General features: G+C 49.9%; 1 protein-coding gene across 8 annotated transcripts in view; it reads left to right on the top strand.

The window, feature by feature from the left end:
* The first annotated feature begins 11,167 nt into the window (after nucleotides 1–11,167).
* ODF2 (outer dense fiber of sperm tails 2) overlaps nucleotides 11,168–16,284 on the top strand; it is a 40,360-nt gene continuing 35,243 nt past the window's right edge. For 4 of the 8 annotated variants that reach the window (XM_053374896.1, XM_053374894.1, XM_053374902.1 and 1 more), the window contains exon 1: nucleotides 15,552–15,633. Coding sequence is in view for 3 of the 8 variants with exons in the window: in XM_053374893.1 (XP_053230868.1) it covers nucleotides 14,522–14,778; nucleotides 15,552–15,633 (339 nt within the window). In the remaining 5 variants the exon portion in view is untranslated. Of the gene's footprint in view, nucleotides 11,206–14,506; nucleotides 14,779–15,551; nucleotides 15,634–16,284 lie in introns of those variants that run through there. The other 4 variants (XM_053374897.1, XM_053374893.1, XM_053374898.1 and 1 more) reach the window with 4 other exon arrangements.

The following is a 16,284-nucleotide window of genomic DNA, read 5'->3' as shown; positions in this document are numbered from 1 at the left end:
AGCCTAGGACTTGCCAATCAGAAGGTCGGCGGTTCGAATCCCCGCAACGGGGTGAGCTCCCGTTGCTTGGTCTCTGCTCCTGACAACCTAGCAGTTCGAAAGCATGTCAAGTGCAAGTAGATAAATAGGTACCACTCCGGTGGGAAGGTAAACGGCATTTCCATGCGCTGCTCTGGTTCGCCAGAAGCGGCTTAGTCATGCTGGCCACATGACCCGGAAGCTGTACGCCGGCTCCCTCGGCCAATAAAGCAAGATGAGCGCCGCAACCCCAGAGTCGGCCACAACTGGACCTAATGATCAGGGGTCCCTTTACCTTTACCTATTTCCCCTATGTCTCTCCCCACAGAGATCATCATGCAAGGTTTCTGTGCCAAAGGTGTGTCTAAGCCCCAATTGAAATGGATCTAGAAAATCAGTTTCCTCCAAGTACACCGGGATCTGGTCCCAACCACCTGTTCAAGAACCTTGGTCTAGAAGGGGAGATGAGCAACTGGGGGCAGTGAAGATGCATGCATACTATGCTTTAATAAACCAGACCTTCTGCTTATCATTATGTATGAACACAATATTTCTTCAGAAGTAAGCTTTGTAGAAATCAATGATATTGCTTTCTATATAATACACCAGAGTGTGGTGTGTAGGTTTTAACTTTCCGGTTTGCTTGCTTCTGCAATAATTATCTTTTGAGACCAATAACATGAAAGGAAGCAGTGGATTGGGGAAGGGGATGTTGCTGGTTTCTGATGCAGATTTTATATTTTCAAAAATGGTTCCACCGTTCATGGGTGTAAAGGGTGGGGAGGGGAAGTTGCCTCCCAAATCAATTAAATAAATAAATAAATAAATAAATGAAACTACTTAACTAACTGATCAATTGCATTGCAGATAAATTAGTCCTGCCCCCAACATAATGCCTCCCCCCCAAAAAAAAAATATTGGCTATGTTAAAATAAAATAAAAAACCAGAAACTTTTCCCCAAAACTTTGTATGGTATGCAAAGAGTTCTGGAATAAAGTTTCTCAGAATTGCAGTTTCGTCCTAGGTGAGAGGCAGAGACATTATTTGCAATAAAGCGATTTTGCTGCTGTTATTGGAGCTGTTTTCTGCTTACTCAGCAACAAAACAGCAACATTAATGTTTAGTATTTGCAGTGATATTTTTCTAGAAAAAGAGGTGCAACAACTCACCATGACTCACGAGAACTCACCTTGTTCTCTTATAATGGCAATGGTGGCTACCTGGGAGGTGTGGATCTGAGTTCCGGTGAGTTCTGGCTGAAAAAAAGCCCTGAGTATTTGCATATGTTATTTTGATATTCCTTAACAACAACCCCATGAAGTAGGTCATGCTGCAGAAGAGGGGCTGAGGCTGAATCAAGCTAGAATATATAGTTGAATAGGAATTTCCTAGCTTAATAGCTCACTTTCTCACTAACGAAGCAATCTCCTACCAAGGAAGATAACATAGGTTTAAGCCCCAAACAGCCCTGTGAGGTGGCTGAGGCCTACAGGTTAGGTCCGATGGCTACAAGTCATGATGTCTCTATGATCTGTTGCAACAGGGTGCTCCCTTCACACGCAGGAAGAGAGAGGAGGACCCACAACAAAGGTGTGCCCACCCTTATATAGACATTTTAAATTGCCCGCCCTGGAGTCCAAGACCACCCCCAGAAACATCATACATACATCACAGAAGGGGTGTAACCTAAGACCACCTGTTATGTACTGAGTTGAATAGGATCCAAACTGCAGCAGTCTGATTGGTCCTAGAACAATAGGATCCAAAAGGCAGCAGTCTGATTGGTCCTAGAACAATAGGATTCAGAATGCAGCAGTCTGATTGGTCCTAGAACAATGCAGCAGTATGATTGGTTGGCAGGAACTACCCAATCATGCTCCAGATAGAAGTGAATCCACAACCTGATTGGCTTACAGTAGAATTCCGGAATTAGCCAATCATGTGCAGCCCATTGTGTAAATAATGTATATAAAGCAGATACTTTGAGGGGACTTTCATTCATTCCTCCTCACCACTATGAGCTGAATAAAGAGCATGAAATCACTTCGCGACTCTGAGTATATTTCACTGGCGACGAGGATGGGATCCCGCTGAGCTGACTGCCACACACAGCACCGCAGCACCGCCACCTGCCGCACCGCTGCCTCGCACCGTGTATCCAGGCTTCAGCTCCGGGACACAAGGAACTCAGAATGGCAACCGACAACAGCTTCTCGCCATTCAACCCAGCATCTGGAGACTGGGAAGCGTACGCCTCCCGTTTCACCTTCCTCCTAGAAGCCAAAGGGGTCACCGACGAAGAAGACGCCAAGAAGAGGGCGATATTCTTCAGCGTCTGCGGAGAGGAGACGTTTGAAATCGCCCGGGCCCTCCTTGCGCCTGAAGACGTCGCTACTGTTCCATACAAAACAATAATGGAACAGCTGAAGGGGCACTTTTCGCCGCAGCCCTCAGTGGTGGCTCGTCGAAATGCCTTCTACGCAAAGCGGCAAGCCCCTGGGGAAACCATAACTGGGTTTGTGACCTCTCTCCGCCAAGCCGCCCGGTTCTGCAACTTCTCAGAGCTGGAGAACATGCTTCGTGACCGCCTCGTCGGTGGCCTGAAGGATGAGAAGCTGCAACGACACCTCTACGCTAAGAAGGACCTAACGTTCCAGGTCGCTCTGGAGGAGGCCCTGGCAACGGAAGCTGCCGAGAGGTCGACGCAAGAGGCACGGCCGAGCCAGCTGTCCCAACCGAGGGTCCACCACGAAGACCTCACCGACGACTCAGGATCCGACAGGGAGGAGGTGCACCGAGTACAGCAGCGCACTCAAGCAGCCCACATACCACAGCTGCCTCGACGAGAAGGAGGGAACTGCGCAAGCTGTGGAGAAAGTCACGAGAGGAGGACCTGCTGTTTCCGCAACGCAGAGTGCAGGCAGTGCAGAAAATTGGGACACATCGCCCGGGTGTGTCGGGCTCGGCCCACCCGACGCCAGGCATCAGATGACCAATCCAAGAGCCCCAGGTCCCGGGGCCCAACGCACCAAGGCAACTCGACAGAGCTCACGGACTTCCAGGTATACCAGTTGCCCCACCCCAACGTAGAGAAAATTTATGTTGACGTACAGATAGAGGGGGCCCCATGCCGCATGGAGCTTGACACGGGTTCAACTCTATCCATAATCTCGGCAAGGACCTTAAGGAAACTGTGTCCTACTGGGGGTCCCAAACTCAGGCCGGCCCCATTCACCCTCCGGGACTTCCAAAAACGTAAGGTCCCCACAATGGGGGTGGGGACCTTCAGGGTGCAATACCGAGGGCGGACGCGGCAACTGGACTTGCTTGTGGTCAAGGGCCCCTACATTAGCTTACTGGGATTGGCATGGTTTGGACCACTGGGGCTAGCCGTCACCGGGGTGAACCACACTAGCTTACAAGTGGACGTGGACACCATATGCAAGGAATTTCCGGGGGTTTTCGATGGGAAATTGGGACAGTATACGGGCCCCCCCATTGCTCTACAGCTTGACCCCGCAGTACGACCGGTCAGGCTCAAGGCCCGCCGGGTCCCGTTCGCCCTGAAACCCCGTATAGACGAGGAATTGGACCGGCTCGTGGAGCAAGGAGTGCTGGAGCCGGTGCCTAATGCCCCCTGGGAAACCCCAATCGTCACGCCCGTCAAGCCTAATGGTTCAGTCCGCATCTGCGCAGACTACAAATGTACCATAAACAAGGCCCTCACGGCCCATGCATACCCAGTGCCAGTGGTCAGCCATGTTCTTGCCACCCTGGCTGGGTCGAAAATTTTTGGCAAGCTGGACTTGGCCCAAGCATATCAACAGCTGCCAGTAGATGAGGCCACAGCAGAGGCACAGACGATTGTGACGTACAGAGGAGCATTCAGGGTAAAGCGGCTGCAATTCGGTGTCAGCGTGGCACCAGGCATATTCCAGAATCTAATGGACTCTCTACTTAAAGGGATTCCTGGCGTCACCCCCTTCTTCGATGATGTGTTGATTGCCGGGCCCACACCAGAGGAGTTTGAGGACCGCCTCCGCACCGTTCTGCACCGTTTCCAGACGGCGGGTCTCAAGGTGAAGCGGGAAAAATGTCTACTAGGAGTGCCTCAGGTGGACTTTCTGGGATTTATGGTGGACGCAGAAGGGGTCCACCCGACTGGGGACAAGGTACGGGCCATTTGTGATGCCCCAGCGCCCAAGAACAAGACTGAACTTCAGGCCTTCTTGGGACTATTGAACTTTTACCATTCCTTCCTTCCCCACAAGGCGGCGGTAGCGGAGCCCCTACACAGACTCCTGAACAAGCGGGCCCCTTGGGTGTGGGGCCAGCGCCAGGAGGCCGCATTCCAGGCAGTCAAGGACTTGCTTGTCTCAAACTCGGTCTTGGCACACTTCGACGAGAGGCTGCCGGTGGTGCTAGCATGCGATGCCTCGCCCTATGGAATTGGCGCTGTCCTGGGACACCAACTCCCGGATGGAAGAGAGGTACCGGTGGCATACTTTTCCCAGACACTCAACGCAACCGAGCGGAACTACTCACAAATCGACAAGGAGGGTCTGGCAATCGTGAAGGGAGTAAAAAAATTCCATGATTTCTTGTACGGGCGGCCCTTCACCGTGGTGACTGACCACAAGCCGTTGCTTGGCTTATTTGCCCCTGAAAAGCAGACCCCCCAAGTGCTGTCTCCTCGCGTCCTCAGGTGGTCAATTTTCCTTGCCAGCTACCAGTATGCACTGATTCACCGTCCGGGGAAGGCGATGGGCCATGCGGATGCCCTCAGCAGGCTACCACTACCGGAAACAGGCCCCGACCCAGCACCTGCACAAGAGGTTATGAGCCTGGAGCTGCTTCCCGACCGCCCCATTCAGGCACAAGAAGTTGCACACCATTCCAAGAAAGATAGGGTCATCTCCCGGGTCCTGGACTGGGTGTGGAGGGGATGGCCCAGCAGCAGCCCCGGGCCAGAATTCGCCGGCTACACAACCCGCAAACATGAACTGTCGGCCCACAAGGGGTGCCTGTTATGGGGAAGCAGGGTCGTTGTTCCCCAGCCCCTCCGCAAAAGGGTCCTCACAGCCCTACACGAGACACACCCAGGGGTAGTAAGAATGAAGGCCCTTGCCAGGAGTTATGTGTGGTGGCCGGGGATCGACGGAGAGATAGAGGCCTGGGTCAAACACTGCCAGGCCTGCCAAGAATCCCGCCCAGATCCCCCAAGGGCCCCAGTCCAGTCCTGGGAGTCCGCCCGAGCACCATGGTCACGCCTGCATGTGGACTTCGCTGGCCCCTTTCAGGGGAAAACATTCTTCATAGTGGTGGACTCCTACACCAAATGGCTGGAAGTCGCACTGGTACCGTCCACTTCTACGTCCGCAGCCATCCGGGTACTACGCAGGCTGTTTGCAACCCACGGGCTCCCTGACACTCTCGTCTCAGACAACGGGACTGCATTTACGTCAGGAGAATTCCAAACCTTCACAGCGCAGAACGCCATCCGCCACATCCGTTCGGCGCCATTCCATCCTGCCACCAATGGCCAAGCAGAACGCATGGTGCGGACCACCAAGGACACCCTTCGCCGCATGACGCAAGGGGATTGGGAGTACCGCCTTGCCACATTCCTTCTAGCACAGCACAGCACCCCCAGCTCAACAACTGGCCGGAGCCCCGCTGAACTACTAATGGGTCGGCGCCTTGCGATCAGATTGGACCGCATTCACCCCGATAGAGCTCAGGATGAGGTAGTGGTGGGGGAAGGCAGGAACCCCCGGACCTCCGAGGCCCAGGACCCAGTGTACGCAAAGAATTTTGGGGCAGGCCCAGCATGGGTACCCGCCACAGTCACCAGGGTCACTGGCCCCGTGTCGTACGAGGTGCTAACAGATGGGGGGCAATGCTGGTGCCGCCACTGCGACCAGATACGGCGACGATTCCCGGGAGAAAACCAGGAGGAGGAAAGGTCAGAGGAGTCCCAAGGGAACAGAGGGGCAGTGAGGCCCATAGAGCACGAGGGGCCAGCAGGAGAGGCAGAATCAGTAAATACAGAGAGGACCTGCGAGGCCGAAAGGACACCGGAACCAGAACCATGACTGAGCGAGCCGGTTGCGCCAGACCAAATAGCCCCATCACAGCCAGCATCCTTGGAACACGAGCCAGAACCTGAACCCCGGACCAGGGAACACCCCAGGCCGCAACGCACACGTAGGCCGCCGGCGTACCTCGAGGACTATGAATGCGACCTCCCGGGCAGGACTGGAACTTAGAGGGGAGGGGTGTTATGTACTGAGTTGAATAGGATCCAAACTGCAGCAGTCTGATTGGTCCTAGAACAATAGGATCCAAAAGGCAGCAGTCTGATTGGTCCTAGAACAATAGGATTCAGAATGCAGCAGTCTGATTGGTCCTAGAACAATGCAGCAGTATGATTGGTTGGCAGGAACTACCCAATCATGCTCCAGATAGAAGTGAATCCACAACCTGATTGGCTTACAGTAGAATTCCGGAATAAGCCAATCATGTACAGCCCATTGTGTAAATAATGCATATAAAGCAGATACTTTGAGGGGACTTTCATTCATTCCTCCTCACCACTATGAGCTGAATAAAGAGCATGAAATCACTTCGCGACTCTGAGTATATTTCACCACCCCTCAGATACATCATACCTACATCACAAAAAAGGCGATCTAAACAAAAATTTGAATGTTGTTTTTCTCCTGTCCTTGTTTATCTCCTGTCTGGCAGGTTACTTGATTGGATTGCCTGGGGAGCCTGGCCATTCTTTCGTAGTGATAAATACTTAGTTCCTGGGACAGGTCACAGGCTCACACCCTATTCAAACACAGACATACTGTTAAGACAGGATTTGTGAAGGAAAAGACAATGGGGAGGCTTTTCCATTTTCCTTTGACCTTGCAGAGAAAACATTCGGTCAGTTTGGGACAGTTTGGGAATCAAAATGGTTCCAGGTCGGTCTTCCTGTGCTGATCTATGTATGTGCTTCGTTGGTACACTTATGAACATTTAACATATATCTAAGACTTCAAAATTCCTATCACACCTGGCACCAACTTCTGAAATGCCAGAAGCCTAGGAAGTGCTTGCCCAGCTTTGGAAAGGAGGGAAGGGCTTTAGGACCTTGCCAGAGTCCTGCAGCCTCCTCCTCAGAGACAGTTGCCTGGCTTAGCTACAGTAGAGGACAGGGGTAGGCAAACTAAGGCGGGGGGGGGGCTGGATGCAGCCCAATCCCCCTCTCAATCCAGCCCTTGGATGGTCCAGGAATCAGCGTGTCTTTACATGAGTAGAATGTGTCCTTTTATTTAAAATGCATCTCTAGGTTATTTGTGGGGCCTGCCTGTTGTTTTCACATGAGTAGAATGTGTCCTTTTATTTAAAATGCATCTCTGGGTTATTTGTGGGGCATAGGAATTCGTTCATTCCCCCCCCAAAAAAAAATATAGTCTGGCCCACCACATGGTCTGAGGGATGGTGGACCAGCCCACAGCTGAAAAAGGTTGCTGACCCCTGGTATAGGATCTAGGATCCAGCAGTTTTCCTGCCCAGGGTGCCATCGAAGTCTGGCTTTGGGAGTGCTGTGCTAAGGGTCAGGGGGTGAGATTGGCAGTTTTCCTGTTCAGGGTGTTGAGGTGAGGTGATGCAAAATTGAGACAGTCCACTTGGGGGTGCTAAGGATCACAAAGATTGGGAGAGTTGATGTGTTGCCACAAAATTGAGAAGACCCATAACTGAGAAGATCTACTTGGGGCAACAAGTTATGGAAGATTGCAAAGTCTGCCCATTTTGTCTAGCTTTGAAAAGTCGTCAGAGCCCTGGCACACAGGTCTCCATTTTATGGAAAATTACAAAGTGATGCTGTCAGAGCACTGGCAGAAGCCTAGGAAGTACTTGGCTAGCTTTGAGAAGAAACAAAGGGTTTTGGGACCCTGCCAGAGCTCTGCAGCCTCTTTCCCAGAGCCAGACAGCAGTGTGAAGTAGAGGTGTGAAGTAGAGGCCTTAGTCAAGTCAATAAACACCATATACAGGGGTTGGTTTCGCTCTCCACTTTTTTCTTGAAGCTGTGTAGCGGTGAAAATCATGTCCAATGTCCCCCTAGACCAGTGATGGCCAAAGTTGACCCTCCAGCTGTTTTGGGACTACAACTCCCTTCATCCCTAGCTAACAGGAACAGTGGTCAGAGATGATGGGAATTGTAGTCCCAAAACAGCTGGAGAGCCAAGTTTGGCCATCACTGCTCTAGAAGTTCAAAATTGGCCTCCACAGTCACTTATAGACTCACTGTTCATGGAAGACAATCTTACTTAGCTACGAGTGATCACCAAAGAAGAAAAAGTAGCAGTGGTGCCAACTTGAATAAAATAGGGGGGCAGGTAAGCCCCAAACTGCATAATCGATCACATGATGTGGTTCACAGACAGTTTGAATGGCAATGCCCATCAACTTTGGGGGGAACGGTTACCTCAAATATTTTATTGGGTGATCTAAAGGCCCCTCAGCAAGGCCCCTGGCTCTGGAAAGGAAGCTCCAGAGCTCTGGCAGGGTCCTACATCCTTTCTCTTATTCCCAAAGTTGGGTGCCAATAATTGCCTCCCCTAAGTGGAACCGCCCCCAACTGAACTGTCTGTTTTGTGCCAGCTTGCCTCAACCCCCCCCCCCCCCGTGTCGATCTCCTCTCTGCCTGGGGTTCAGGGTCCAAGAGTCCTTCTCTCCACTTCCTAGGCATCCCAGAGCCCTTGCACTGCCCTCTCAATGCCATACAAAATGGAGGGGCTTCGGTAATCTTTAATAAAATTGTGCCCTATGCAAGGCCAATATTTGATGCCCTTGAATGGATCTTCTCGGTTATGGATCTTCTTGGAGCTCTGTGCGGGAAAATTGCAGATGTCCCGCACTGCGGCAAGCAAGGCGCCTGGCTCCAGGTAGGAGGTTCCAGGACTCTGTCAGGGTCCTAAAGTCCTTCCGTCCTTCCCAAAACCCAGTGCAAGCCCAATATTTGGCGCCCCCAAGTGGATTCTCACAGTTATGGGTCTTCTCAATTTTGTGAACCTCAGCACCACTTCTGGCTTGAGGGAGGCGGTGCCAGGGCTCTGGCAGCATCCCAGAGCCCTTGCACTGTCCTCCCAAGGCCAAACAAAATGGAAGGGCCTTTGTAATCTTCCATAAAATGGCGTCCTGTGGAGGCCAATATTTGGCGCCCTGGCTTTGGGAAGGTGGTGTCAGGGCTCTGACAGCATCCCAGAGCCCTTGCGCTGTCCTCCCAAGGCCAAACAAAATGGAAGGGCCTTTGTAATCTTCCATAAAATGGCATCCTGTGGAGGCCAATATTTGGCGCCCCGGCTTTGGGAAGGTGGTGCCAGGGCTCTGACAGCATCCCAGAGCCCTTGCGCTGTCCTCCCAAGGCCAAACAAAATGGTAGGGCCTTTGTAATCTTCCATAAAATGGCGTCCTGTGAAGGCCAATATTTGGCGCCCCGGCTTTGGGAAGGTGGTGTCAGGACTCTGACAGCATCCCAGAGCCCTTGCGCTGTCCTCCCAAGGCCAAACAAAATGGTAGGGCCTTTGTAATCTTCCATAAAATGGCGCCCTATGGAGGCCAATATTTGGCGCCCCCAAGTGGATCCTCACAGTCATGGATCTTCTCAATTTTGCAGCACCTCAGCACCACTTCCGGCTTTGGGAAGGTGGTGCCAGGGCTCTGGCAGCATCCCAGAGCCCTTACACCGTCCTCCCAAGGCCAAACAAAATGGAAGGGCCTTTGTAATCTTCCATAAAATGGCCCCTGTGGAGGCCAATATTTAGCGCCCCCAAGTGGACGCTTCAATTTTGTGCCACCTTGCCTCAGCATCCTGTAAAGCACCTGGCTCAAGGTCCAAGAGTCCTTACTGCCACTTCCTGGGCATCCAGTTTTGGGAAGGCAATGCCAGGGCTCTAGGGGCATCCCTCAGCCCTTGCACCGCCCTACCAATGCCAGGCAAAATGAAGGCACTTTGGTAATCTTTAATAAAATTGTGCCTTATGTGAAGCCAATATTTGATGCCCCTGAATGGTCATAGATCTTCTCAGAGTCCTGTGAAGGAAAACTGCAGATCTCCCACACTGTGGCAAGCAAGGTGCCTGGCATAGGGTAGGAGGCTCCAGGGCTCTGGTAGGGTCCTAAAACCCTTCTCTCCTTCCCAAAGCCAGGTGTGAGGACAATATTTGCTGCCCCCAAGTGGATCTTCTCAATTTTGCACCACCTAATCTCAGCACCCTGTGCACAGAAACTACCAATCTCCTGAACTGCAGCTAAGCAAGGCCCCTGGCTCTGTGAAGGAGGCTTCAGGGCATTGGCAGGTCCCAGAGCCCTTCCATCGTTCTCAAAGGTGGCCAAGCGCTTACCAAGCTTTGGGAAGAAGACCCTGAAATGTATCTTTGCAGAGCAAGGGCAGTTTTCCTGCGCAGGGTGCCCAGCCAAGGTAAAGCCAAAAGCAGTGCTAAGCTGCCACAAAATATAGAAGACCCACATGGAGGCGGTAAGTTATGGAAGATTGCAAAGTCTGTCCACTTTCTCTGTGTTTGGGAGGGATGCTGCCACAGTACTGCTACTGCCTTCCCAAAGCTGGAAGCCTAGGAAGCCCTTTCCCAGCTTTATGGAGGAAAGGGCTCTAGGACTCTACCAGAGCCCTGGAGTCTCCTTCCCAGACCCAGGTGCCTTGCTCAGTGTAGTGCTGGATCTGGGATCCTGCAGTTTTTCTGAACAGGGTGCCAAGCTGAGGTGGCACAAAATTGAGAAGTCCCATTACCAATAATAACCACTTGGTGGCGCTATAGGTACTGTACAGTTGAACTACTATGCTTAATTTTGTTTTTTCTAAAGATAGTTTCTGAGAAACAAAGTTGCCCTTCAGCTATGGGCTTTTAAGGGCTTCTGTTTTGTTACTTCAGGAGAGCCATCCTCTTATCACACTTCAACAACAAGACATCCGCTAAGGAGTAACCCTACCAAAGGCGCCTCAACTGCTGCAGGCAAGCTGGTGCCAAACCTATTGCTCTGCTTTCCTTTGGACCACATCAGCGAGGCCCAGAGGAGGGTCTTGTAAGCCCAGGACTTCCATACACACTGCCAGACCTGCACCCCAGAGAGGTCACTTTGGTGCTGCAAATGCAGCAAAAACATCATAAATGGTGGGTCTTGTACATATCCCTTTGCCTCAGCCTTATCAGCCACCTGCTAGCTAGAGTTACAAGGACAGAAGCAGTGGGAGGGGTGTGTGCATGCATTTCACTCTGCTATTTTGCTGCAAGTGTATTGCGTCTCCTAAGGACGGACGGAGGGCTCTGGGACCCTGCCTCTGAGCTTCCTTCCCAGAGCCAGGCGCCTTGCTTAGCCGCAGTACGGGATTTGGAGCACTGGAAGAATGAGTTAAAGTAAATCAAAATAAGATTTAAAAATAAAAATAAAACAGACACATGAAAAACATTTTAAAAGGCAGAGGAAAACAACAATAACAAAACAACAAAAATGCAATTAAGGTTACAGAACTATATAGCATATATGTAAATTGATTAAATTTATCAAGATTCAGGTAGGTAGCCGTGTTTGTCTGACGCAGCTGGGGTGGAAATAAAAATTGTCCAGTAGCACCTTAGAGAGCAACTAAGTTTGCTCTGGCTATATGCTTTGTGCATGCACATGAAAGCTTATACCCAGACCAAACTTAGTTGGTTTCTAAGGTGCTACTGGATAATTTTTTAATATTTTTTATTTGTTTCCCTCAAGTATATGTTTGTTCATAGCTTACTATGGTTTTGGTAAAGACATTCCAAATATAATTAAATTTGTCCATGCATTATCTTCGTCTGGGTTGCAAGAGTTGTCATGACATCTATCCACAGAGGTCCTATTTTTGTCCTTCCAACGTATTAATATCAATTGTTTGGCAGATGTAAGGGAACAGAGAATCTATTTACATTGACCAATTTCAAGCCCCATATATTAGGTATATAGTTTAAGATTATGTTATCTTCTGAAATTTTAATTTATTCCCCACAATAGTATTTATGCATTCCAATAGTCCCGCCCCCAATTTGCAAACACCTAACACTGTATAATAGGTTTCGAACAAGCATTTTATTGCATCTCCAGTGTTTATGCAGTCGTAATGGAATCCAATAAACTTGAAATAAAATCTTTTGTTGTATGAAACTCAAGTCTATAATCTAATGACCTTAGACATGGAGGCTAAAACATTATCCCATTGTTTAACTAAGATGGGGCTTGCTAATTCTTTCTTTCTTTCATTTCTCAAAGTCTGTGCGTCAAATTGATCAATAGACACTAAATATATACTAAAAGTAGTATCTGGTTTTTTAACCTCTAAGGATGCAATCAAGCATTCAAATAACCTTATGCGATTGCAGCTTTGCACAGGTGGGGCAGCGGTGGCAGAATAAATAAATGGAGAGTGGGTCTCCTCTGCTCCCATTTATCATTTATTTATTTACTTCCCACTGCCCTATCCACATAAAGCTGTGATCCCATAAGTAAAATAAGAATAAGATGATAAGATGTGAGTTAACTGTAGTGGCACTATCAGGACAGGACTTGCAGGGGTTTAAAGTACAGGGTTCAATTGGGACAGCTCTGTCAGTAAAGCATGGGACTCTTAATCTGAGGGTTGTGCCCCACTTTGGGCAAAAGATTCCTGCATTGAAGGGGGTTGGACTATCAGCAGTTCTCAACCTGTGGGTCCCCAGATGTTGGACTACAGCTCCCATCATCCCTGAGCTCTGGCCTTGCTAGCTGGGGACCCACAGGTTGAGAAAGGCTGGACTAGATCAACGTTTCCCAAACTAGGGTCCCCTCCTGTTTTCGGACTACAACTCCCATCATCCCTACCTAGCAGGACCTGTGGTCAGGGATGGTGGGAACTGTAGTCCAAAAACCGTTGGAGACCCAAGTTTGGGGAACCCTGGACTAGATGGTCCCTTCCAACTCTATGATTCTATGACGGATGGTGACTCATCTACATGTGCTCCAAAGCACATGTCCTCTTCTTCATTTACTATTTATTCTCTTTGGAGCACTGGCCCAGAAAAGGAGCTAAGCCCACACATGAGGCAACTTGCCACAGAGGCAAGAGCATTCACATCACATATTATTCTGGAGACCTCTGCTTGAATCTTTAATCAGCCATGAAGTACTGTGAATCAGCGTATGACCACCTCTCCCAAACCAGGCGTACCTCACAAGGATGTTGTGTGGATTAAAAATACCGCAAGTGCTGCCCTGGCGGCAGGGCAGAGAGATTTAAATATAGATGCAGAATACAGGGAAGTTAACAGAAACTATATAAGAAATACAGTGGTACCTCGAGTTACATACGCTTCATGTTACAGACTCCGCTAACCCAGAAATAGTACCTTGGGTTAAGAACTTTGCTTCAGGATGAGAACAGAAATTGCACGGCGGTGGCGCGGCAGCAGTGGGAGGCCCCATAGGCTAAAGTGGTGCTTCGGGTTAAGAACGGACCTCCGGAACGAATTAAGTACTGTATGTAACTGTGCGGTATAAGATAATCAACAGATAAAGTACAGCAAGACTAATTGGAAGTCATTTTTAATTTCTTGTTTTACAATCGTTTACATCATTGGGAGTACAAGATGTTAGTTATAAGAATTGTGTTGTTTCATATATTGCTACTGTCTGTCAATTTATAGTTTGTTTATTTGACCGTATGTTTGTCTATTGGTTTGTTTGCTTTCCTGGCATAAATGTATCTATGTATTTTCAAACAATAAAGATATACACATTGTAAACAAAATAATATACATACAGTGGTACCTCGGGTTAAGTACTTAATACGTTCTGGAGGTCCGTTCTTAACCTGAAACTGTTCTTAATCTGAGGTACCACTTTAGCTAAAGGGGCCTCCCGCTGCCGCCGCCACATAATTTCTGTTCTCATCCTGAAGCAAAGTTCTTAACCTGAGGTAATATTTATGGGTTAGCGGAGTCTGTAACCTGAAGCATATGTAACCTGAAGCGTCTGTAACCCGAGGTACCACTGTACATACATACATACATACATACATACATACATAATACACGCCCAGCTGTCCTCACCCGCCCCCCTCGCCTGTCCCCCCCCATGGCAATAGCGGACTTCCGAGGTCTTCCGGCCTTTGCCGGACTCGAATTCCCGTCAGCCCTAACCATTGGCCGCGCCGGCTGCGGGCTGATGGGAGTTGGAGTCCAACTCAACAACCGTTGGTAACGTCTTCAGGCTTCACCTCGCGCGCGTCCCAAAACAGGACGCAAGCCGCTCCGTTCCCATAGCAACCGACGGGAGGAGGCGGGACTCTTGTGACGCCACGCGCGCCCCCGGCCTGTGCCCAAGAGGGGCCGGCGAGAGTGCGCGCGAGCGCCAAAGAGAGCGCCTGTGGCGGCCGGGCGATCGGGTTGGGGTCACGAGGGCGGCGGCGGGGGTTTAAACCGTCCAATGGGGGAGCGGCGTGCGGCGTGCCGGGGGCGGAGCCGGAAGTCGGCCTGCGCGTCCTGGAGCTGCAGCTGTTCGTCGGCGGCGCCGTGCCGCTGCGGTGGGAGTTCCTGTCCTCGCGCGGCGGCGGCGGTGGCGGCGCCCCAACGGTGCCAAGGTCTCCATGGCAGCACCAGCAGCCTCTGCAGCTACCGCCGCCTCATCCACGGCTTTGAGGACGTCGTGAGGCGGCGGTTGCGAAGCCGCTTAAGAACCCCATGGTGAGCCGGGGGCAGGAGGCTGAGGAAACGGCGGCTGGGAGAGTTGCTCGGGGTGGGGAGTGAGGACAAGGCGGGGGATCCTGGCACAGGAGGAGGAGGAAAAGGAACGGTGCAAATGCAAGAAAAACACCAAGCATCTACCCAAGTGGATTTCAATTGCTGCAGCGATCAGATAAATCATATAAGTGGTTTGCCAAGACCACCTGCAATTTCTAAGTCATCCATTGGAGGGAGGGCAAAGAATGTGGGAACCACCGCTTCAGCAGCTGTGGGACTTCCAAGCCCTATCTTCACTAACCATTGGCCTTGCATATTGTGTCTGACGGGAATTATAGTCCAACAGTATCTGGAAGGGCACACACATGTTCGATGAGGCTGATGGAATTGTAGTCCAAAAGATCTATAGGCCAGCAGATTGACAATGGTACATGAGGTAGTTCTCAAGAGATGGGGAAGCTGTGGACTCCCAGCTTTTCAGCATTGGACAGCATGGGCAATGGTTAGTGACTGGGAGTTGTAGTCCAGCAACATCTAGAGGCCCTTTGGGGGGTAAGCATACACTAGTCCTTGGTACCTAAAGCAGACTGTGCTAATAGACTAAATATAACTATCTGGGCTTGAGGCTAATAAATGGGTAGTTTGCAAGAAGCACAGAGTTATGTAGATAACAGTATGAATGTTCAGTCAGTTGGTTCTGGATTCACTGCTGTAGCTGTGTACTGGAAACAAGAACGCTTGCTGTTTTAAATTAGTGGCTTCATTTTATTTTCTAGGTTTTCCCCTTCTTTCAGGAGTGGAGTAATTGTCACAACTCAAAAAAACGCATCACCAGAATCTGACACTCTCCTGCTAACTGTATGTAATTGTACCACGTAGCATAAGTTAGCCATAGTGCAAACTTTTAGGAGGGGGTTGTCTCCACATGATGAGGGCAGCAAGAACAGAATGTATGTTCGGCTATATGTATTCATAGATGGTCACTAGGGAAGTTATCAAAACACTCTAGCGGTCATTAAATGGAGGCAGGGAACGGCGTTTACGTTTTGTGAAGGTATGTACTGAGGTAAGGTACAAACATAGTTTAAGATGTAAAGAGTTTTATATACAGAGTTTCTATTCCAGGCATTCTACTCATAGTTGAAATACAATGTTTTAGATTAATCCTAGAAAAATAAGGGGTATTTAGTTTAGCTTCTGTGTTCCAGAGTATTTCATTGAGCAGTTTTTTAAAAAATGAAATCAAGGTGAGCTGGAGCATGCACAGTTGCTTGATTAGCATATTCTCAAAATCTCTTGGACACACTGTACAAGATCATAAGATGCTCTTTGGAGACAGTGATCTTGTTTGGAGGCAATGCAGTTCAGCTGTTAAACCTTAGCATGGGGTGGGAACTTTCGGTCCTCCAGACATTGCTGAATTACAACTCCCACCAGCCCCAGTAAAAATGGCCAGGGATGATAGGAGTTATAGTTCAGCAACATTTGAAGGGATAGAGGTTCCCCACA

The sequence above is a fragment of the Podarcis raffonei genome, chromosome Z (genome assembly GCF_027172205.1).
Source record: "Podarcis raffonei isolate rPodRaf1 chromosome Z, rPodRaf1.pri, whole genome shotgun sequence".
Lineage (NCBI taxonomy): Eukaryota > Metazoa > Chordata > Lepidosauria > Squamata > Lacertidae > Podarcis > Podarcis raffonei.
The sequence above is the reverse complement of the archived record's forward strand: the minus strand, read 5'-3'. Positions and strand labels throughout refer to the sequence as shown.